The 24,359-nt window shown below is 38.3% G+C and overlaps 1 protein-coding gene across 2 annotated transcripts in view; it reads right to left on the minus strand.

Moving 5' to 3' along the window:
- WDR70 (WD repeat domain 70) overlaps positions 1–24,359 on the minus strand; it is a 315,980-nt gene that overhangs the window by 244,473 nt on the left and 47,148 nt on the right. For both annotated transcript variants that reach the window (XM_082623147.1, XM_082623146.1), the window contains exon 7: positions 10,751–10,884. In XM_082623147.1, the coding sequence (XP_082479273.1) occupies positions 10,751–10,884 (134 nt within the window). The remainder of the gene's footprint in view (positions 1–10,750; positions 10,885–24,359) is intronic.

Genomic DNA, 24,359 nt, shown 5'->3' on the forward strand with positions numbered 1-24,359 from the left:
TTATCATCAAAAAAAACAATAACAGGGCTTCCCTGGTGGCGCAGTGGTCGGGAGTCCACCTGCCGATGCAGGGGACACGGGTTCGTGCCCCGGTCTGGGAGGATCCCACATGCTGCGGAGCGGCTGGGCCTGTGAGCCATGGTTGCCGGGCCTGCGCGTCCGGAGCCTGTGCTCCGCAGCAGGAGAGGCCACAGCGGTGAGAGGCCCGTGTACCGCAAAAAAAAACCCAAAAAACAAACAAACAAACAAAAAAAAAAAAACAACAACAAATGCTGGTGAGGGAATTCCCTGGCTGTCCAATGGTTAGCGCTCTGTGTGCTCACTTCTGAGGGCCTGGGTTCAATCCCTCAATCCCTCGTTGGGGAACTAAGATCTCATGAGCCATGTGGTACAGTGGGGCGGGGGGACATGGAATTGTTGGTGAGAATTTAGAGAAACTGGAACCCTTATATATTGCTTGTGGGAATATAAAATGGTATAACCACTTTGGACAACAGCTTTCAAGTTATTAATATGTTAAACATAAATTTATTATATGACCTAGCAATTTGCAGTTTAGGTTAAAACAGATGGAAACATATGTCCAAAGACTTATACACAAATGTTCAAGCAGCATTATTCATAATAGCCAAGAAGTGGAAACAACCCAAATGTCCACCAAATGGTGAATGGACAAACAAAATATGCCATATATAGAGAGAGATATATATGCCATATGCCATCTATCTATCTATCTAAAACAGAATACTAGTCAACCATAAAAGGGAACAAAAGTCCTGATGTATGCTACAACATGGGTGAACCTCATAAATACTATGCTAAGGGAAAGAGGCCAGACACAAGAGACCACATATTGTATGATTCCATTTATATGAGACATCCAGAAAAAGCACACCTATAAAGCAGAGTAGTGGCTGCCTAAGGCCGGAGGTAGAAATGGAGAGTGACCACAAATGGGAATTAAGTTTGTTTTGGGGTGATGATAATTAGATTGTGGTCATGGTTGCACAACCCTGTAAGTTTACTCAAAACTACTGAACTGCACGCTTAAAATGAGTGAATTTCATGGTACAGAAATTAAACCTCAATAAAGTGATTTTTAAAGCAAATAGTAACACAAAATAACCAATGAAATTCAAATTAATTTTAAGATGTTTTCTGACACAACACTGTAATATAAAGAGTGAAACAACTTCCTTACTGTGAGACAAACTGATTATATCCCTCTGCCACGGTCCTTTAATCGGTCACCAGCTGCACAAGTTAATGAATACCTGATGCCTGCACTAGCACAGGCCTATTTTGCTGTGTTACAGCAATGATCCAGTCTTCCCACCAAGTGTCTCTATTATAACTGCTATGAAAACGCTGTTCATACAACACTGTATGACAAAACAGGCTTTCACTTGGCATTTATATATGAAGGGTGTCTCTGCTCCCTTCTCATCAGGCTACGGCAACTGAAAGTGAACGGAGCATTTGAGCCCAGGTGAGTTTAAACACAAAGGTAAACAAACGCAGGCATTAGCGTTGTGCCAAATGGTTATCAAAATGAAAAAAACAATTTCTAAATTAATAAAAAGAATTCATGAGCCCCTGAGAATATGCCCATAAACCCCCGTCTGAGAAGACTGTAATGTGCCAAGTCTCAGAATTTACTGCAGTATGCAGGGCTGAGTGGCCTCACGCTGAACGGTCACAGAGTTGAGCAGTTCCAGTGAGTGCCCATTCACAGAATGCTTTGGGAAGACAATCTCCACAATGCATGGCCCAAAACAACTGTGTCTTCAGTTATGGATCTTTGGTGGACTTCTGAAGTGGAAACTTATTTTAACATTTATATGAATAGCGATTTTAAAGCAACAAACACCTGATGAAAAATAGTAGCATTCATCCACTTGCAAAGGCTGAGCATCTGACACAAACGATGAACAAACTACTGAAAACCATTATCATATAGTAATTAAACCTGCAAAAAAATTTCTCAAAAGTGAATGTAAGTACACAACCACTTAAATCAATACTTACTAAGTATGAAATTGTGTTACATCTGACTAAAAAACACTTTATTGACTAAATTATCCCAGAACTTAAAGCAAGAACCAGGCTTATAAGTTTCCAAACTAATGATTAACTTGTTAGTCTGTTAGCAGACCAGAAGATCAGAGTACAGGAATATAATTTATTTTCAACAATAAAAAAAAATTCATTCTATATGTCCCATTGAGTTTATTTTCTACTTTTGCATATCAAATACAGGCAACCCTTGCTTTGCATGGTTCTGATATGCATGAATGTCAGTCGCCATGGTTTAGATAAATAATACCAGGCCCCAACAACATGGTTCAAATTTCAGTTACTACGGTGTATTAACTGTGAGTAACTGCATAAAGTACAAATTTTGCTACTAGCACTTCAGTCCAAAAATCACTATAGAAATAGCAGCTGTGCATCCTGATCAATGACCAATCACACCACTTCCTCCAAAATCTGTCCCTGATTGGTCACTGTGCATGTGTTAGTTCATGCACAGATAGCAAAGCACATAATTGTGTTGCCTCCCTTGTCTCCCAGGGATAAATCCATGTGACATTTCATAAAACAGATAATCAAAAGACGGTTATTTGACAATGTCAACATTTTTAAATGTGCACAAAAGGCATTTCATTTCTTGCTATCTATTCTTGAGAAACACGCAATTTACACATATGCCCAATGCAGTATAGAGGTAATCATTTCATCATTTATTCAGAATAGTGAAAAAGTGGCCATAACCCAAGTCCATCAAGGGGAGAACAGCTAATCAGTGTAGTGGTTTTCAAAGTATGTTCTCAGATCAGGTACGCCAGTAGCATGTGGGAACCTGTTAGAGATGCAAATTCTTGGCCACACCAGACCTAAAGAATTGGAAACTCTAAAGGTAAGGTATAGCATTTAATATTTTAACAAGCCTTTCAGATGGTTCTGATGCCTATTAAAGTTTTAAAACCACTTAACTATGGTAAATTATACATAGTATGCTATGTAGCGCTTAGAAAGAATAGAGTAGTATACATGTAGTCTTATTAAAAATCTCCAAGCGATACTGAGTGAGAAAAAAAATTATGGAATAACAACGATCTATGCCATTTATGAAAATAAATATAGAATACACAGTTTTTTGATAGATACGTTTGATATTTGTTGATAACTGCATGGAAAAACCTCAAAAAATATATACCATAATGAAAACAGATGAAACCTGAGAAAAAGATTAAAATGAAGATGATAAAGGAAGAACTTTAGTTTTATCCGAAATATTTTAATTTCTGTATGAAAACGTTACTTATGTAGTACTTGATTAATTAAAGTGTTTTAAAAAAGAAAAGAATAGAGAGTATTTAGTCATTTTCAAAAGGGCTGAGATAAGAAATTCTGATTTTGGGCTACCTAAGTGATCCAAAACTACTCGATATTTAATACAAGTTTTACTTCATCTACATTTCTTTTTTTTTTTTTTTGCATAGAGGATACAACCAAAGGGTTTGTGATCCCAAGGATTCTAATTCTTAAACCTATATATATAGTTATTAAGAATCTATGAGGAAACATAAAGAAAGTAAAAAGTGACTAGCAGATTGGATCAGAGAAAATGTGGTACTGATTTTCACTAAATGACAAAGGAAGACTTTAGAAACCAGAGATCCATAAATCTAATATTGATACTGGGTAAAAGTCCAAACAAGTTACTAAACAGACTTCAAAATACAAAAAATGAAAGATGCATCGAAAAGAAGTTGAACAACAAAAGAAAAGCATTTTTTAAAATTTGATTTTTATACTGGTAGATCAAGGAAACATTTAACATCAGTCTTTTCAGGTGGCCCAGGAGAGTGAGAATGAGGCTAAGAATATTACAGCATCAGAGTCCTTTGGAGAAATTCATCAGAGGTGCCCCAAATCCAGAATACCTTACCTCAGTCTCACCCATAGATTTAGAACTTCTGCCTTCCCTCCTGAATGGCTATGGGGGTCCTTTGTGTGTGAATACCTCTTTGAAACCCACTTATTCATCATAATGTTGCCTCTCGAATATCAGCCAAATTCTGACATCTGCTATTACAGGTGAGGAGATAGTCTGAAAACAGTATAATGTGTTTTTATATCTTTACGACAGTTAACAAATTCCCTCAAGTTTTCTCGATAGATGATATAGAAATAATGTAGATGGGTGACAAAAAAGTTATGGAAGAATTTAGCTGAGTAATTGGTATGCATGGATTCTCATGTGAGTGAACCACTTAATCTAAAAAGTTGTTTAACAGACCAATGTCAAAACAAAGAAAGGTTTCTAATGGCATACTAAAGTCTGACTGTTGCCGTATTTAACAAGTTATCAAGTGAATGAGAACTTATTGCACATTTATCAAATCTGCAATTGGCAAAAACCAGGGTTCTGATCATTAATACACTGGATGTCAGAATCAAAAACTGGAACAATGAGCTAACAGAATAAAGAGGATGATATTGAAATCAAAAAAGAAAAAGAAAAAACGTAAATACCTGCACTGCATTTTTTTCCTTATTTAAAAATTTAATTTAAATTTATTATTATATAATATAGACACATCACACACACAAATAAATTTAACAAAGATCATTTGTGGCCTGTAAGGCCTAAAACACTATCTGACCCTTTACAGAAAATGTTTGCCAACTCCTGGTCTTGACTAGTAAGTCTTCCTCAAAAATATGTTCTATCTTTGAATTTGAGTATAAAAATCAAAGACATTAAGTAAACATTCTGTAATATTACATTTAAATTTGAATGGGGATACAGATTAACAATTCTGAAATTATTTTACATGTATACTGGGGTTAAACAAATATATAAATGCATAGGAGGTAGAAGTGAGGTTTCTCACTGGAGGAAAGTGTAAGTTTCCAAGACAGAAGAAGAGGGAAGGCTAGAATGAATCAATGTGTACTGGATTAGAGTCAGAGACTTCAGTATGAATTCATGTTTAGCTTAATATAAATGCAAAACGATACAGAAACAATTACACATATAGAACATACATAGGTTAGTACACAGGCATAAACTTCCTAGCTCTGTTGAGAAGGCCTGGAAGCAGTGACACCCCAGGGGCAACAAGCACAGGAAGAGCCTAGATCCCTTTTTTCTGATATCATTCTCCAAAGAAATATGACTAATTCTAGGACAGGGGTAAAGAAAATATGAGCTTGGAACATCTCATAGTACCCAAAAGTAAGGAAGTGTAAACAAACAGACAAACAAAAAGGCATGTCAAAGAAAAGAACACAAGAGGCAAACTGAAAGAGCTCACAATGGCCACAGCTGAAACAATCTGAGCAATAAAATAAATAACACAGTATTGACTTATAATTCAAGGTATAAATAAATAGAAATGAATAAATAAACAAACAAACATTCTTCCTTGCAGAAGAATTCCAAGTAGTTTATGTAATTATCACCCCCTTCAGAAAGGAGAGCTTAATTTTTCCACTCTACCAAGTGTGAGCAGCATTTGTTGACTTGCTTCCAAAGAATGGCATATGGAAAGGTGAGGAAAAAGTAACTCTATAGTGGAGAAACCTTAAAAACATGATAGCATGTACCCCTGATATGTGACAAGAAGGGCACTTCACCTCTGTGATATTCAGCCCAAAAACCCACAGCCTCAGTCTAACCATGAGAAAAATGCCATTAAAAAATAAGTCAAGGGATATTCTACAAAATACCTGACCGATACACCTCAAAACTGTCAAGTCATGAAAATCAAACAATGACTGAGAAACTATCATAAACCAGAGGAGACTAAACAGACATGAAGACTAAATGTAATGTAATATCTTGGAAGGGATATTAGTTTATAAAAAAAGTGAAATCGAAATAAAGTTTGGCGTTTAGGTAATGATAATGTACCAATGTTCGTTTAATTATCACAAACGTAATGTGACATGGTAATGTAAGATGTTAACAATAGGAGAAACTGGGTTAGGGGTATACCTGAACTCTGGACTATCTGTACATCTTTTCAGTAAATTAAAAAATATTCAGAAATTTAAAGTTTACTAAAATTTTGAAATGGAAGTGTCAATATGATCTCATCATTTAAGCACACACACACTTATCTATATTTTTCACCTCTTTCCACTGAAAAGGTCAAGAAGTAATGATACCCCAATATCAATGAACATGTGTAGCATCCAGATTTGGTCTCTGAATACCATTCCCGCTAACAAAACAGGTGTCTGTGGGGAAATGCTCACTGTGGGACCTGGAAAGGCATGTACTGGGAAGCCTACAACATGTTGTTCCAGAAAATAAGTAAGCTTTTAAAGACTAATGAGGTCATGTCAAAACTACATAGCAATCAGGGACTCCCAATGGCCAAATCTGAGACACTTTAAACATCAAAAAGAATAATGACTGGGACTTCCCTGATGGCACAGTTGTTAAGAATCTGCCTACCAATGCAGGGGACATGAGTTCAATCCCTGGTCTGGGGAGATCCCAAAATGCCACGGAGCAACTAAGCCCATGCGTCACAACTACTGAGCCTGTGCTCTAGAGCCCAAGAGCCACAACTACTGAGCCTGCGCACCACAACTACTGAAGCCCGCATGCCTAGAGCCCGTGTTCGGCAACAAGAGAACCCACCGCAATGAGAAGCCTGCACATGGCAACAAAGAGTAGCCCCCGCTCACCACAACTAGAGAAAGCCTGAGTGCAGCAACAAAGACCCAACTCAGCCAAAAATAAATAAACTTTTTTTTAAAAAAAGAATGACTGCAATTGACTGAAACACATAAAAATTTTAAAATCATAAATACCAGTAATCAAAAAAAGCAAAAAATTAAAAAATACTATCACCATGAATAACAGCAACAACTCATTTATCAACACCGACCCATAAGCTAAAAATGAGTAATAAAAGGGAAATAACTAAGCATTTATCGTGACTCTCCAGTAGGAACTGTATTTCAGGGGAACCAAATAACATCAGGCATGAGGAAAAGTATTTCTTTTAGAAGAATGCCAGCAAGTAAAAGTAGATGAAACAAGAGAATTAGAAAACCACTATCTTGCAGCCCTTGATGAAATAAATGATTCAGGTATGAATAATCAATGGATGCTAAACTTATTAAGTGAAAGGATGAATAGAATCTGGATATTTACATGGTACCAAGGTATCTTCCCCCCAAAGTTCTTGCCTATCTCAAGTATGTAATATTAACTTTACAATGGAGGAATCAGATGTCCCAACTTACTCCAGGGATCAGTCTTAATTGCTAGTCACTAATAGTGACAACAACCAGACAATACATGCCATCTAATGTGAAACAATATGGATTATAATCAAGCCTCTGGATCTTTCATAGGAAATACTGGAGATAAAGAAACAACTTAAATAATATCAAAAGGAAGCAATTAGAAGATCAGGAAGGAAAAATCTCATAGAGGAGGACTAGACTTGTCTGTTTAATAAAGTTGTGGGAAAGAAAATAGTTAGGGAAGGGTCAGTGTAGATTAAAAGAGATGTAAGAGAGATACAAAATAGACGTGATGTGTATTACTTGATTGGATCCATGTCTGACAAACCAGCATTAAAACACATTTTCAGGGACTTCCCTGGTGGTCCACTGGGTAGGACTCTGCACTCCCAATGCAGGGGGATGAGTTTGATCCCTGGTCAGGGAACTAGATCCCACATGCATGCTGAAACTAAGTCCACATGCTGCAACTGAAGATCCTGCCTGCCACAACTAAGACCCGGCACAGCCAAAATAAATAATAAAATAAATAAATAATTATTTTTTAAAATACATTTTGAGGGCAAATGGGGAAATTTAAATACAGAATGTTTATTGGAAATATTAAGGAATTATGAAGAATTTTGTTAAAAATAATGGAACTACATTTATATAAGAAAGCGTCTATCTTTTTCAAAGATAACACATTGAAGTATTTCAAAGTGAAAGGTGTATCTGTCTTTATTTTTCTTATATTATAGTTGATTTATAATATTTTATTAGTTTCAGGTGTACAACAGAGCAATTCAATAATTTTATAGATTATACTCCATTTAAAGTTACTTCAAACTAATGGCTATATTTCCTTATGCTGTACAATATATCTCTGTGCTTATTTATTTTATACATAGTAGTTTGTATCTCCTTAATCCTATACCCCTATCCTGCCCCTCTCCCCTTCCCTCTCCCCATTGGTAACCACTGGTTTATTCCATCTGTGAGTCTGTTTCCGTTTTGTTACATACAAACAGTGTCTTTACTTTTAAATAATTCAAAAATTACAAAAATGAGATGAAGCAAATAAAGAAAAATATTTATAACTTAAATCTAGGTAAAGGGTAGATGGCTATCATACTAATCCCTCTGCTTTTCTCTCCATTTGAAATCTTTTTTACAGTAAAAAGGGAATTATAGATGAATATGTAAATCGATATAAAATACACACTGAGTCACAAAAACATCATAAAAAGCAGAGTCACATTACTTTGAGATTAGGGACAAGTGATAGCAAAGTTAAATAGTTCTCATGATTTAAAGGAGTAACATTCACATAATGTTTGCAATTATTAGAGTTTTATATTAATTTTATATGAATTGTCAAGAATTCTATTTCTTCCCATCTATCTAATCTTTGATAGCTCACAATTACATATAGGATGCAACAATTTAATTACAGAAGAGAAAATAAGCTTATTCTTGCTTTTTTCTGCACTTTCAATGACAACAGTGTAGCAAATGACATAGTTTAGTGAATAATAGAGCACTGATTTGAGACTCATGAGATATATATTCCATTCAGAGCTGATCATTGATATAGCACTGGATAGTCCTGAACAAGCCACCTTATAGTTGTAGAGGTAGGAGAGCACAATCCCTTTATGAATCAAGAGACTATCTATCATGTGGGAAAAAGGGATATACACAACTTTTTTTTTTTTTTTTTTCAGTACGCGGGCCTCTCACTGTTGTGGCCTCTCCGTTGCGGAGCATAGGCTCTGGACGTGCAGGCTCAGCGGCCATGGCTCACGGGCCCAGCCGCTCCGCGGCGTGTGGGATCTTCCCGGACTGGGGCACAAACCCGTGTATCCTGCATCAGCAGGTGGACTCTCAACCACTGCACCACCAGGGAAGCCCTAAACAACATATTTTAAGTACATTTTTAAAAGGCCATCATGGGGCCTCCCTGGTGGTGCAGTGGTTAAGAATCCACCTGCCAATGCAGGGGACGTGTGTTCGAGTCCTGGTCCGGGAAGATCCCACATGCCGCGGAGCAACTAAGCCCGTGTGCCACAACTACTGAGCCTGTGCTCTAGAGCCCATGAGCTACAACTACTGAGCCCGTGAGCCACAACTATTGAAGCCCGTGTGCCTAGAGCCCATCCACCACAACAAGAGAAGCCACCACAATGAGAAGCCCACGCGCTGCAACTAGAGAAAGCTCGCACACAGCAATGAAGACCCAACATAAATAAATAAATAAAATAAATAAATTTATTTTTAAAAAGGTCATCATACTAACTCAAGATAAATGTCATTATTTTAAATCATAAGAGCTATTTTAAATATAGCCATCGCTGGAGATACTCAGCGTTTTTTTTTTCCTTTCAATTGATCCTACATCTGTTAAGATCTATTTAGGGAATTCTCAAATCTTTACTATTAGACAGCTTAAGAGTTATGACTTCAAACTTTACAAATCAATAATGATTTGTAGAACACTGACCAGAGCCACTTTAGTCAGCAAAGTTATTTTGCTAGATAACTATATAACTGCCAGAGAAATTTGAGGTCTGACTCAATTCTGATCCACATAAGACAGACATTTATTATGTAATATTTATTGGCAAGTAAGCACAAACAATTCATATGATCTATTCTGCAGGCTTGAGAAAAATCCCAGTATCTCGTTTAGATGCTCCAACCACCACTTTCACAAAAGGTTCACTAGAAGCAAACGCTCAACGGTCCAGAGACAGGAACTTTCTCCATATAGTTGATGAAATCCAGAGTTTACAAGTGGACATTAAACAAAACCCCTAAGAGTTCAGGTTGAAGGCAAAACTAGATTTACACCCCATTCATGCAAGAGTAAGAAATTGAGTCAGAGTAATTTCAGCTAATCCACATATCTTGAATATTTTTAAATCTCATCATTGAAAGCTCATTTCCAACATACATTATGCAAGTTAACAAGATAGTTTCACCAATAAAATCCATTTCTGATATCCAATATGCTAAAAGAACAACGATGGTCAAAAGTAGACATAAGAGGGTGGCTTATGGTAGCAACATGTAAAGTCATTTATAATATAATGCTAGCTGACCATAACTGCACAATGCAGCACCAACTAGCACTTGGCTTAACATATGTTATACACACACATATAATATTACACAGTATTTAATGACGTGTTTTAAAGTAAACTAGGCAAGGTAACAATTTCTAAATTAAAATATTTTTTAAAAAACAATGTCTTTAAAACATAAATTAATGAAACTAAAGGAAATTTACTAAAGAATAAATTAATGAAACTAAAGGAAATTTACTAAAGAAAAGAAACATAAAAGGTACACTTCACTTTCATCTGAATAACGAATGTAGTATATAGTCATGTAAACTTATCGTATTTTGGTAAAAATCATCATAAACGGAATTCAAATAACAAGAGACTCTGTCTTCAAATATGAAGGTATTAAGTTGCATAATACATACCATTCACAGGGCTGAAGGGATCGAAATGCCTTAAAAGAAGCATCCATTCCAGCAAAATCCCAAAACTTAACATCATAGTCATATCCTCCAGTCACCAAACGGGCACCTGAGGGATCCAGACCCAAAGCAGAAACCTGGTTTAAAAAAAAAAAAAAAAAAAATGGAGAAAAGCTACTTATTGTCTATTATAATCCTATTTCCTTTCTCTAACCCTACTTCCTACCTTACAGGCACTGTAAATATAGATCACCACTGTTGTTACTTCTGAAAAGTGAAAATGGAAAGCACCTTCTATATTATGTGGCTTTGTTATTAGGAGTATTATTTCTTTGAAATACAAGAAAATATTTTAGTTTAATCTAATCAGTAGCTTCATCCAAACTTATCTACCATGTACTCAGAATAGCTGTCATATGATAAACTAAGTTGCTTCAGTATATAAGTAGAGATCTTACAAACAATTCAGCTTTTTCAATAAACAATTGTTCTTGTATTTCAAAGGAAATACATTTCCATAAAATATTTGTGTTAAATACATTGGGTTTATTATTATTTTAAATGAAGTAAACAGTGAATATTTTTAAATGTCTTAATTTTAATGTTTGCTATGGTAAATACTGACACAAATAACTCATATAAACAGACATTTTGGGGGGTTCTTAAAAGATTTTGAGTGCAAAGGGTCTTGAAACTGAAATATCTGAGAACTGCTGCCTTAAGAAATCATTTCCATCTAATTCTTCGTATTATACCTACTTTTTATTAAATCACACTTTTGATATTTTTATTCTGAAATCAGGAAAGAATTTTACTAATTTTCATGTTTTTAAGTAAATAGGAAAAAAATTATAGACTGTAAATACTTAAAAGGAAGCTTTCCTATCATTGAGTCCAGAGATTTTTACAGCTGAGAGATAGTTCATGTTTAACACGTTTTATTTAGATATGCTTATTTTTTCAAATCAAATTTTATCTTTAAAAATATATATAATTAAAAAATATTCCAAGTTATTTTACACATTAATAATCAGAGCTTCTAACTGTACTGTTAGGTTAACTAATGTTTTTTGCAGTCCTGCCTTTGCCCTGCATGTATTTCGACTTTTTGGAAATATGTCAGAGATTAAGAAGGTGACTGGCCGGTCTTCTTTGTTTGTTTGTTTTTAAACTAGTTATTGTAAAAATGTTTACACATTCACAGAAGTATAGAGAATACTGAAAGGAATTCCCATATATTTATCTCTGAACCTTACCAATTGTCTACATAAGGCCACTCTTATTTCCTATATAATTTACATTTCTAGTAAACCTCCTTCTCCCCATCCCATCGACATGCCCACTCTACCCTTCTTCCCTCCTGTTAAAATTAAAGAGGTGTCCCTCCTCCTGATAAAGCTAACCCCACCAGTGTTCATCTCCCTACAATGTAATTTGAAATTGCAAATTCATTTGTGACTTGTCTATTCTATTCCTGTCCTCCCCTCAAGAGTGTAAATTCCACTCCTACCCCATGACCACCAGTACGGAGCCACAGGGGCTGAGGCCCTGAATCAGGGTGGGAGGAATGGTGACCAGCTGCAGGCATCCTCACTGTTCTCCTGGGGAAAAGGACAGTGTTGTTTGCAACCTGCAGTTTCCAACTTCCTGGTGGTCATTTGGACTTCAGGGTAAACTGGGAAGAATGTGCCCGAAGGGAAACCTGGGGAAAAGCAGCTCTTCACCTAAAAAACGTTCACCGTTGTGAATTCTTTTTTTTTTTTTCACTGTGCTGCGCGGCATGCAGGATCTTAGCTCCCCAACCAAGGATAAAAACCGTGCCCCCCGGCAGTGTAAATGCAGAGTCCTAACCACTGGGCCGCCAGGAATTTCCCTGTTGTGAATTCTTTCACTGAGGAAGAGAATTACCATTATGTCACTATATTAATGAAAAAAGAAATGGATGTGATTCATAATTTAGAACCAAAAAATGTAGAACCTAAAAAAAAATGAAAGTAGGAAGTATATTCCTTGGGAAGAATTTCCTCTACTGGACCAGCTTTTTGGGGCATTAGGTTGTTTAAAGGAACAAGGCTATGATCCTTCCCTGGATCATCTGGTAGGATACAAAGGAAATGATCTCTTAAGTGACCAAGAAGATTCTTTGTTTTTTTAAAAAAAAAAGACAGAATAATGTCTGGCTAAGGAATGGAAAGTATCTAATTTCAGAAAAACTCCCATTTTATCTAAAAACTTCAAAAAGATCGCCAGTTTATTTGCAAATTCTTAATATACCTACCACCTTTTCAGCCTTTTCTTGTGAAAATTTTCCTAGGATATGTGACTGCATTACATTCAGACACAGAATATATGATAACTGATGAGACTATGGTTAATCTGCTTTCTATATCTCCCTGTGATATTTACTGTGCAGTCTGTCATCAGCAGCTTACATGGAACAGAGTGCAATAGAATTTGCCTTAGCATTTTAGTTCAAATAGAAATGCTAATTCAAATACTAACACAGTAAGCCAATGGCAGAATTTATCATGTTTGTTGATTTTCCTCTTTTCTTTTATTTAAAAAAATGGGAGTAGGGGGCAGTAATATACTGTGACAGTCCTTGCTAGAGGCAACAACTAGAGAGAACAGGACAGGCCATTAGGGTATATTTCCCAGGTTTGTGACTGAGAATCCAAACCAAGAGAAGTGAGACAAACCTCTAGGATCTGTATCCTATCATGAACAGGCCATGTAATTTTGGATTTCTCGCTTAATCTCTCTGAGATCCAGGGCCTTTACATGTAAAATGAGGAGATTAGAATACAGCAGTGGTTCTCAAAGTGTGATCTGGAGGGTCCACGAGACCCTTTCAAGTGTACTCAAGATCAAAGCTATTTTTACAATACTAAGACATCATTTGCCTTTTATCCAGAGGCATAATGATACTGTAAAAGACTGAATGAAAAAAAGCAGGTATGATAAATCCAGCCCTCTTCTATTAAGCCAGATATTAAAGAGATTTGCAAAACTGTGAAATAATATCACTCTCCTCATTAATGGATTGTTTTGCTTTCAAAAAAGTAATTTTTCATAAAAATTATTTATGTTAGCATGTATCAGTTTTTCTTATTTGTAAATGAGTTAAAAACTCTAAAAACTAGAAGAAAAAAAAAGAGTGTAAATTCCATGTGGACAAAGACCATCCTTGTGCCCAGCACAGTGCCTGGCACAAATCTGACACTTAATAAATAACCCTTTTAAAAAATGAAGGAGGACTGCAAATAAAAAAAACACATACAAACAAACAGCTATGCAGTTTGACAAATATAAGATCAATTACCCTCTATCAGGAAAGAAAAGGATAAACTACAAAGTTCACTTTTTTTTATCTAAGGACAGAAGAAAGATGGCAAAGAAGAAGGGGCAAAGTGACAAAATGAGATCTCCAATGCTAGCATTCTGAAGTACCAGGATCTTGGACTTCCCTGGTGGCTCAGTGGTTAAGAATCCACCTGCCAATGCAGGGAACACAGGTTCAATCCCTGGTCCAGGAAGATCCCACATGCTGCAGAGCAACTAAGCCTGCGCCACAGCTACTGAGCCTGTGCTCTAGAGCCAGCAAGCCACAGTTATGGAGCCCACGTGCCACAACCACTGAAGGCCGTGCGCCTAGAGCCCATGCTCTGCAGCAAGAGAAGCCACCGCAGTGAGAAGCCCGCACGTTACAACAAACAGTAGCCCCCGCTCGCTGCAACTAGAGAACGCCCACGCACAGCAACAAAGACCCAATGCAGCCAAAAATAAATAAATAAACAAACAAATAAATAAAGTATCAGGATCTCTGTGACTTCTTACATACTCCATTTATTATCCAACAAAAGGATATGAAAGGTAATGAGTAACAGAAAACAGAGCTCTGGCGGAGCTTCAAGATGACGGAAGAGTAAGACGCGGAGAACACCTTCCTCCCCACAGATACAACAGAAATACATCTACATGTGGAAAAACTCCTACAGAACACCTACTGAATGCTGGCAGAAGACCTCAGACCTCCAAAAGGCAAGAAACTCCCCCACGTACCTGGGTAGGGCAAAAAAAAAAAAACAAGAAAAAACAGAGACAAAAGAATAGGGACAGGAGCTGCACCAGTGGGAGGAAGCCGTGAAGGAGGAAAGGTTTCCACACACTAGAAGCCCCTTCGCGGGCGAAGACTGCAGGTGGCGGAGCGGGGGAGCTTCGGTGCCGCGGAGGAGAGCACAGCAACAGGGGTGTGGAGGGCAAAGCGGAGAGATTCCCGCACAGAGGATCGGTGCCAACCGGCACTCACCAGCCCGAGAGGCTTGTCTACTCACCCACCGGGGCGGGCGGTGGCTGGGAGCTGAGGCTCGGGCTTTGGTCGCATCGCAGGGAGAGGACTGGGCTTGGCTGAGTGAACACAGCCTGAAGGGGGCTAGTGCACCACGGCTAGCCGAGAGGGAGTCTGGGAAAAAGTCTGGAACTGCCAAAGAGACAAGAGAATTTTTCTTCCCTCTTTGTTTCCTGCTGCACAAGGAGAGGGGACTCAGAGCTCCGCTTAAAGGAGCTCCAGAGATGGGCGCCAGCCACGGCTATCAGCGCGTACCCCAGAGACGGGCATGGGACACTAAGGCGGCTGCTGCCGCCACCAAGAAACCTGTGTGCGAGCACAGGTCACTATCCACACTGCCCCTTCCGGGAGGCTGTGCAGCCCGCCACTGCCAGGGTCCCGTGATCCAGGGACAACTTCCCCTGGAGAATACACGGCGCGCCTCAGGCTGGTGCAATGCCACGCCAGCCTCTGCCACCGCAGGCTCACCCCGCATCCGTACCCCTCCCTCCCCACGGCCTGAGTGAGCCAGAACCCCCGAATCAGCTGCTCCTTTAACCCCGTCGTGTCTGAGTGAAGAACAGACGCCCTCAGGCGACCTACACGAAGAGGTGGGTCCAAATCCAAAGCTGAACCCCGGGAGCTGTGCGAACAAAGAAGAGAAAGGGAAATCTCTCCCAGCAGCCTCAGGAGCAACAGATTAAATCTCCACAATCAACTTGATGTACCCTGCATCTATGGAATACCTGAGGAGACAACGAATCAGCCCAAATTGAGGAGGTGGGCTTTGGGAGCAAAGACATATATTTTTCCCCCCTTTTCTCTTTTTGTGACTGTCTATGTGTATGCTTCTGTGTGTGATTTTGTCTGTATAGCTTTGCTTTTACCATTTGTCCTAGGGTTCTGTCTGTCCGTTTTTTGTTTGTTTGTTTGTTTTTTAATTACTTAACTTTTTTTTCTTATTATTTTTTATTTTATAACTTTATTTTACTTTATCTCCCTCCTTCCTTCCTTCCTTCCTCCCTCCCTCCATCCCTCCCTTCTTTCTTTCTTGCTTGCTTGCTTGCTTTTCTCCCTTTTATTCTGAGCCATGTGCAGCACAGGCTCTTGGTGCTCCAGCCGGGCATCCAGGCTGTACCTCTGAGGTGGGAGAACCAAGTTCAGGACACTGATCCGAAAGAGACCTCCCAGCTCCACATAATATCAAAACGTGAAAATCTCCCAGAGATCTCCGTCTCAATGCCAAGACCCAGCTCCACTCAATGACCAGAAAGCTACAATGCAGGACACCCCATGCAAAACAACTAGCAAGACAGAAACACAACCACATCCATTAGCAGAGAGGCTGCCTAAAATCACAATAAGGCCACAGACACCCCAAAACACACCACCAGATGTGGACCCGCCCACCAGAAAGACAAGATCCAGCCTCATCCACCAGAACACAAGCACTAGTCCCCTCCACCAGGAAGCCTACACAACCCACTGAACCAAACTCAGCCACTGGGGACAGACAACAAAAACAACAGGAACTATGAACCCGCAGCCTGCAAAAAGGAGACCCCAAACACAGTACGTTAAGCAAAATGAGAAGACAGAGAAACACGCAGCAGATAAAGGTGCAAGGCAAAAAAACACCAGACCTCACAAATGATGAGGAAATATGCAGTCTATCTGAAAAAGAATTCACAATAACAATAGTAAAGATGTTCCAAAATCTTGGAAATACAATGTAGAAAATACAAGAAACGTTTAACAAGCAACTAGAAGAACTAAAGAGCAAACAAACAGTGAAGAACAACACAATAAATGAAATTAAAAATTCTGTAGAAGGAATCAATAGCAGAATAACTGAGGCAGAAAAACGGATAAGTGACCTGGAAGACAAAATAGTGGAAATAACTACAGCAGAGCAGAATAAAGAAAAAAAAAATGAAAAGAACTGAGGACAGTCTCAGAGACCTCTGGGACAACATTAAATGCACCAACATTTGAATTATAGGGGTCCCAGAAGTAGAAGAAAAAAAGAAAGGGACTGAGAAAATATTTGAAGAGATTATAGTTGAAAACTTCCCTAACATGGGAAAGGAAACAGTTAATTAAGTCCAGTAAGCACAGAGAGTCCCATAGACGATAAATCCAAGGAGAAACATGCCAAGACACATATTAATCAAACTATCAAAAATTAAATACAAAGAAAATATATTAAAAGCAGCAAGGGAAAAACAACAAATAACACACAAGGGAATCCCCATAAGGTTAACAGCTGATCTCTCAGCAGAAACTCTGCAAGCCAGAGGGAGTGGCAGGACATATTTAAAGTGATGAAGGAGAAAAACCTACAACCAAGATTACCCAGCAAGGATCTCATTCAGATTTGATGGAGAAATTAAAACCTTTACAGACAAGCAAAAGCTAAGAGAATTCAGCACCACCAAACCAGCTTCACAACAAATGCTAAAGGAACTTCTCTAGGCATGAAACACAAAAGAATGAAAAGGCCTACAATAACAAACCCAAAACAATTAAGAAAATGGGAATAGGAACATACATATCGATAATTACATTAAATGTAAATGCATTAAATGCTCCAAACAAAAGACACAAACTGGCTGAATGGATACAAAAACAAGACCCGTATATATGCTATCTACAAGAGACCCACTTCAGACCTAGGGACACATACAGACTGAAAGTGAGGGGATGGAAAAAGATATTCCATGCAAAAGGATATCAAAAGAAAGCTGGAGCAGCAATTCTCATATCAGACAAAATAGATTTTACAGTAAAGACTATTACAAGAGACAAAGCAATTAGAGAAAGAAGAACAAAAAACCCCAACGTAAGCAGAAGGAAAGAAATCATAAAGATCAGATCAGAAATAAATGAAAAAGAAATGAAGGAAACGATAGCAAAGATCAATAAAAGTAAAAGCTGGTTCTCTGAGAAGATAAACAAAAATAATAAACCATTAGCCAGACTCATCAAGAAAAAAAGAGAGAAGACTCAAATCAATAGAATTAGAAATGAAAAAGGAGAAGTAACAACTGACACTGCAGAAATACAAAGGATCATGAGAGATTACTACAAGCAACTCTATGCCAATAAAATGGACAACATGGAAGAAATGGACAAATTCTTAGAAATGCACAACCTGCCAAGACTGAATCAGGAAGAAATAGAAAATATGAACAGACCAATCACAAGCACTGAAATTGAAACTGTGATTAAAAATCTTCCAACAAACAAAAGCCCAGGACCAGATGGCTTCACAGGCGAATTCTATCAAACATTTAGAGAAGAGCTAACACCTATCCTTCTCAAACTCTTCCAAAATATAGCAGAGGGAGGAACACTGCCAAACTCATTCTACGAGGCCACCATCACCCTGATACCAAAACCAGACAAAGATGCCACAAAGAAAGAAAACTACAGGCCAATATCACTGATGAACATAGATGCAAAAATCCTCAACAAAATACTAGCAAACAGAATCCAACAGCACATTAAAAGGATCACACACCATGATCAAGTGGGATTTATCCCAGGAATGCAAGGATTCTTCAATATATGCAAATCAATCAGTGTGATACACCATATTAAAAAATTGAAGGAGGAAATCCATATGATCATTGCAATCGATGCAGAGAAAGCTTTTGACAGAATTCAACACCCATTTATGACAAAAACCCTGCAGAAAGTAGGCATAGAGGGAAAGTTCCTCAACATAATAAAGGCCATACATGACAAACCCACAGCCAACATTGTCCTCAATGGTGAAAAACTGAAAGCACTTCCTCTAAGATCAGGAAAAAAACAAGGTTGCCCATTCTCACCACTATTATTCACCGAAGTTTTGGAAGTTTTAGCCACAGCAATCAGAGAAGAAAAAGAAATAGGGCTTCCCTGGTGGCACAGTGGTTGAGAGTCCGCCTGCCAATGCAGGGAACATGAGTTTTTGCCTGGTTCGGGAGGATCCCACATGCCACGGAGCGGCTAGGCCCGTGAGCCATGGCTGCTGAGCCTGTCTGTCCAGAGCTTGTGCTCTGCAAAGGGAGAGGCCACAACAGTGAGAGGCCCACGTACCGCAAAAAGGAAAAAAGAAAACAAAAGAAATAAAAGGAATCCAAATTGGAAAAGAAGTAAAGCTGTCACTGTTTGCAGATGACATGATATTATACATAGAGAATCCTAAAGATGCTACCAGAAAACTACTAGAGCTAATCAATGAATTTGGTAAAGTAGCAGGATACAAAATTAATGCACAGAAATCTGTAGCATTCCTATACACTAATGATGAAAAATCTGAAAGTTAAATTAAGAAAACACTCCCATTTACCCATGCAACAAAAAGAATAAAATATCTAGGAATAAACCTACCTATGGAGACAAAAGACCTGTATGCGGAAAATTGTAAGACACTGATAAAAGAAATTAAAGATGACACGAATAGATGGAGAGATATACCATGTTCTTGGACTGGAAGAATCAACCTTGTGAAAATGACTATACTACACAAAGCAATCAACAGGTACAATGAAATCCCTATCAAACTACCATTGGCATTTTTCACAGAACTAGAACAAAAAATTTCACAATTTGTACAGAAACATAAAAGACCCCAAATAGCCAAAGCAATCTTGAGAAAGAAAAATGGAGCTGGAGGAATCAGGCTCCTGGACTTCAGACTATACTACAAAGCTACAGTAATCAAGACAGTATGGTACTGGCACAAAAACAGAAATATAGATCAATGGAACAGGATTGAGAGCCCAGAGATAAACCCATGCACACCTTATCTTTGATAAAGGAGGCAAGAATATACAGTGGAGAAAAGATAGCCTCTTCAGTAAGTGGTGCTGGGAAAACTGGAAAGGTGCATGTAAAAGTATAAAATTAGAACACTCCCTAACACCATACACAAAAATAAGCTCAAAATGGATTAAAGACCTAAATGTAAGGCCAGACACTATCAAACTCTCAGAGGAAAGCATAGGCAGAACGCTCTATGACTTAAATCACAGCAAGATCCTTTTTGACCCACCTCCTAGAGAAATGGAAAGAAAAACAAAAATAAACAAATGGGACCTAATGAAACTTCAAAGCTTTTGCACAGTAAAGGAAACCATAAGCAAGACGAAAAGACAACCCTCAGAATGGGAGAAAATATTTGCAAATGAAGCAACTGACAAAGGATTAATCTCCAAAATTTACAAGCAGCTCATGCAGCTCAATATCAAAAAAACAAACAACCCAATCCAAAAATGGGCAGAAGACCTAAATAGACATTTCTCCAAAGAATATATACAGACTGCCAACAAACACATGAAAGAATGCTCAACATCATTAATCATTAGAGAAATGCAAATCAAAACTACATTGAGATTTCATCTCACACCAGTCAGAATGGCCATCATCCAAAAATGTACAAACAATAAATGCTGGAGAGGGTGTGGATAAAAGGGAACCCTCTTGCACTGTTGGTGGGAATGTAAATTGATACAGCCACTATGGAAAACAGTATGGAGGTTCCTTAAAAAACTCAAAATAGAACTACCATATGACCCAGCAATCCCACTACTGGGCATATACCCTGAGAAAACCATAGTTCAAAAAGAGTCATGTACCAAAATGTTCATTGCAACTCTATTTACAATAGCCAGGACATGGAAGCAACCTAAGTGTCCATCGACAGATGAATGGATAAAGAAGATGTGGTACATATATACAATGGAATATTACTCAGCCATAAAAAGAAACGAAATTGAGTTATTTGTAGTGAGGTGGATGGACCTAGAGTCTGTCATACAGAGTGAAGTAAGTCAGAAAGAGAAAAACAACAAATACCGTATGCTAACACATATATATGGAATCTAAGAAAAAAAAAAAAGAAGGTCATGAAGAACCTAGGGGCAAGACGGGAATAAAGACGCAGACCTACTAGAGCATGGACTTGAGGATATGGGGAGGGGGAAAGGTAAGCTGTGAGAAAGTGAGAGAGTGGCATCGCATATATACAGTACCAAACGTAAAAGAGATAGCTAGTGGGAAGCAGCCGCATAGCACAGGGAGATCAGCTCAGTGCTCTGTGACCACCTAGAGGGGTGGGAGGGAGATACAAGAGGGAAGAGATATGGGGACATATGTATATGTATAAGTGATTCACTTTGTTATAAAGGAGAAACTAACACACCATTGTAAAGCAATTATACTCCAATAAGAGGTTAAAAAAAAGAAGTAAATTATTCACTTAAGCAATATATAAAAATAGAAGTGCTTTAGAGGGAAATTTATGTCTATGACACCTATGTTAGAAAGGAAGAAAGATCTCAAATCAATAACTTAAGCTTCCACCTTAAAAAACTACCAAAGAAGAGGAAACAAACCCCAAAGCATGCAACAGGAAGGAATAAAGATTAGAGCAGAGTTCAGTAGAAAAGAGAAATTTTTAAAGTAAAGAAAATCAACGGGACCAAAAAATGGTCCTTTGAAAATTTCAAGAAAATTGAGAAACTTTAGCTAGATTAGCCAAGAAAAAAAGAAAGTATTACTAAAATCAGGAAGGAAAGAGAAGATAACATAAATTAAGAGGATTACAAGGAAATTCTATGAATTGCATGCCAACCAGTTATATAACTTAGATGAACCGTACAAATTATTAGAAAGACACAAACTACCAAAATGGACCCATGAAAAATAAAAAAGAAAGAAAATCTGAATAGATTTTTAATTAGGGCTTAAATTAGTAATCAAAAATCTTCCCAGAAGACTTCCCGGTGGCACAGTGGTTTAGAATCCGCCTGCCAATGCAGGGGACACAGGTTCGAGCCCTGGTCTAGGAAGATCCCACACGCCGTGGAGCAACTAAGCCCGTGCACCACAACTACCGAGCCTGCGCTCTAGAGCCCACGAGCCACAACTACTGAGGCCCTCATGTCAGAACTACTGAGCCCACACACCTAGAGCCTGTGCTCCACAACAAGAGAAGCCACCGCAATGAGAAGCTCACGCACCACAACGAAGAGTAGCCCCCACTCACCACAACTAGAGAAAGCTGGCACACAGCAACGAAGACCCAACGCAGCCAAATAAATAAATAAATTTATAAAAAACAAAAAACTCTTTCCACAAAGAAAAGTCTATATCTTTTTGGCGTCAAGATAAATTCTATCAAACACTTAAAGAATAATTAATCAATCCTTCATAAACCCTTCCAGAAAATATAGGAGAAATAAATGCTTTCAGCGTTCTATGAGGTAAATATTACCCCGATGCCAAAACCAAAGTCACCATAAGAAAACTACTGACCTATATCCCTTATGAATATAAACAGAAAAATCCTCAATAAAATATCAGCAAACTGAATCTAGACCTTAAGCATCACACCTTACAACCTGGAGATTTCATCTATTGGAAAAGACACCTCCAGAAAAACTCTTTTCAACCTCCCTGGAGAGGCCCCTATCAGGCACTGCTAACCAATATTTTTGCCACCAAACTCCAAGGAATAGATTCTTGAATTCATGTGACACCTAAAGAAAGCACCAAACCCTGACTGGACCTGCACATCATCTGGTGATCTGAAAGTAAAGATTTCCTGGAATTGAAGCAGATGACATCTGATAAGACAGCTTTCCCAAGATATCCAGAGAAACCCTGTTAGAAGTTTGTCACCAAATCTTTGATGATGACATAACGCTCCAGACGATCTCCAATATCTATGATCTTGATAACACACGGACTTTAGATAAAAAGTACCTGAAAGTTCTCCCTCCTGCCTCTCCTTGTTATTCGAGTGTGATCTTAATAAGTTTCTAATCTATGCAATTTCCTTCTGATGTGAGACACTACACCTAAGAAAGGTCCTTCCTGACACTGAGGGACAAAAGGCTGCTGAAACTAGGCAAACTGACATTTAATCAGTGATGCTTTCAGAGAAAAATCTTGTGATCAAAGGGGTAAATGTAAAAAATTAATAAACAGAAACCTCAATTAAATAGAGTTGGGATACCAGAAAGGGAAACCCTGCAATGATAGTAGAGCTCAATAGGAAGAATAAAGACTCCTCTTGTTTCCTGGCAAGGACTCATCAGCCAGTGAAAGGCCATGGACTCTGGTTAGCCCTCCAAATTTCCTTTTCACCCCCATAAAAAGGTTCTCCTTCCCTTGCCATGCAGGAACTTGAGCATGGCTCACCATGGCTGCAGACCCCAAATTGTAATTCTCTGCTGATCCTGGATAAACCCATCTCTGCTGAAGAAATACCTGGTAGTGTATTTGTTTCAGGTCAACGGTAAGTATACTGACAAAATAGATATATTTCTTCAATGGCGAGGAGAAAAAAAGAAAAGGAAAAACATATAGATTAAGAGACATAACAAGTAAACAATGATGACTCTCCTCAGAGTGAGTCAGATACCGTCTGGATACTGATTTGAACAAACTAACTGGAAAAATATGTATGGGGGCTTCCCTGGTGGCTCCGTGGTTAAGAATCCACCTGCCAATGCAGGGACATGGGTTCGAGCCCTGGTCCAGGAAGATCCCACATGTCGCGGAGCGACTAAGCCCGTGCACCACAACTAATGAAACTGCGCTCTCGAGCCTGCGAGCCACAACTACTGAGCCCATGCTCCACAACAAGAGAAGCCACCACGATGAGAATCCGGTGCACCACAACGAAGAGTAGCCCCTGCTCGCTGCAACTAGAGAAAGCCCGCACGCAGCAACAAAGACCCAATGCAGCCAAAAATTAAAAAAAAAAATAGTATGGGACAATTGAAGAAATTTGAATAATGGGATATTAGATGATATTAAATAATTACTGAAAAAACTTTAGACGTAATAAAGATGTTCCGATTATGAGAGAGAGAGAAAAGGAGAGGGAGAGGAGGAGAGAGAGAGAGAGAAAGACCAACCTTATCTCTTACAGATTCATACTGAAATATTTACAGATGAAATCATATGAAGTCTGGAATTTGTTTTTAAATAATCCCACAAGGTAGGTAGATGGGATGGGGAGAAGGAGGTTTACTAGAAATGTAAATTATATAGGAAATAAGAGTGGCCTTATGTAGACAATTGGTAAGGTTCAGAGATAAATATATGGGAATTCCTTTCAGTATTCTCTATACTTCTGTGAATGTGTAAACATTTTTACAATAACTAGTTTAAAAACAAACAAACAAAGAAGACCGGCCAGTCACCTTCTTAATCTCTGACATATTTCCAAAAAGTTGAAATACATGCAGGACAAAGGCAGGACTGCAAAAAACATTAGTTAAC

Source organism: Mesoplodon mirus (assembly GCF_964341445.2).
Source record: "Mesoplodon mirus genome assembly, chromosome: 5".
In the NCBI taxonomy this organism is placed as follows: domain Eukaryota; kingdom Metazoa; phylum Chordata; class Mammalia; order Artiodactyla; family Ziphiidae; genus Mesoplodon; species Mesoplodon mirus.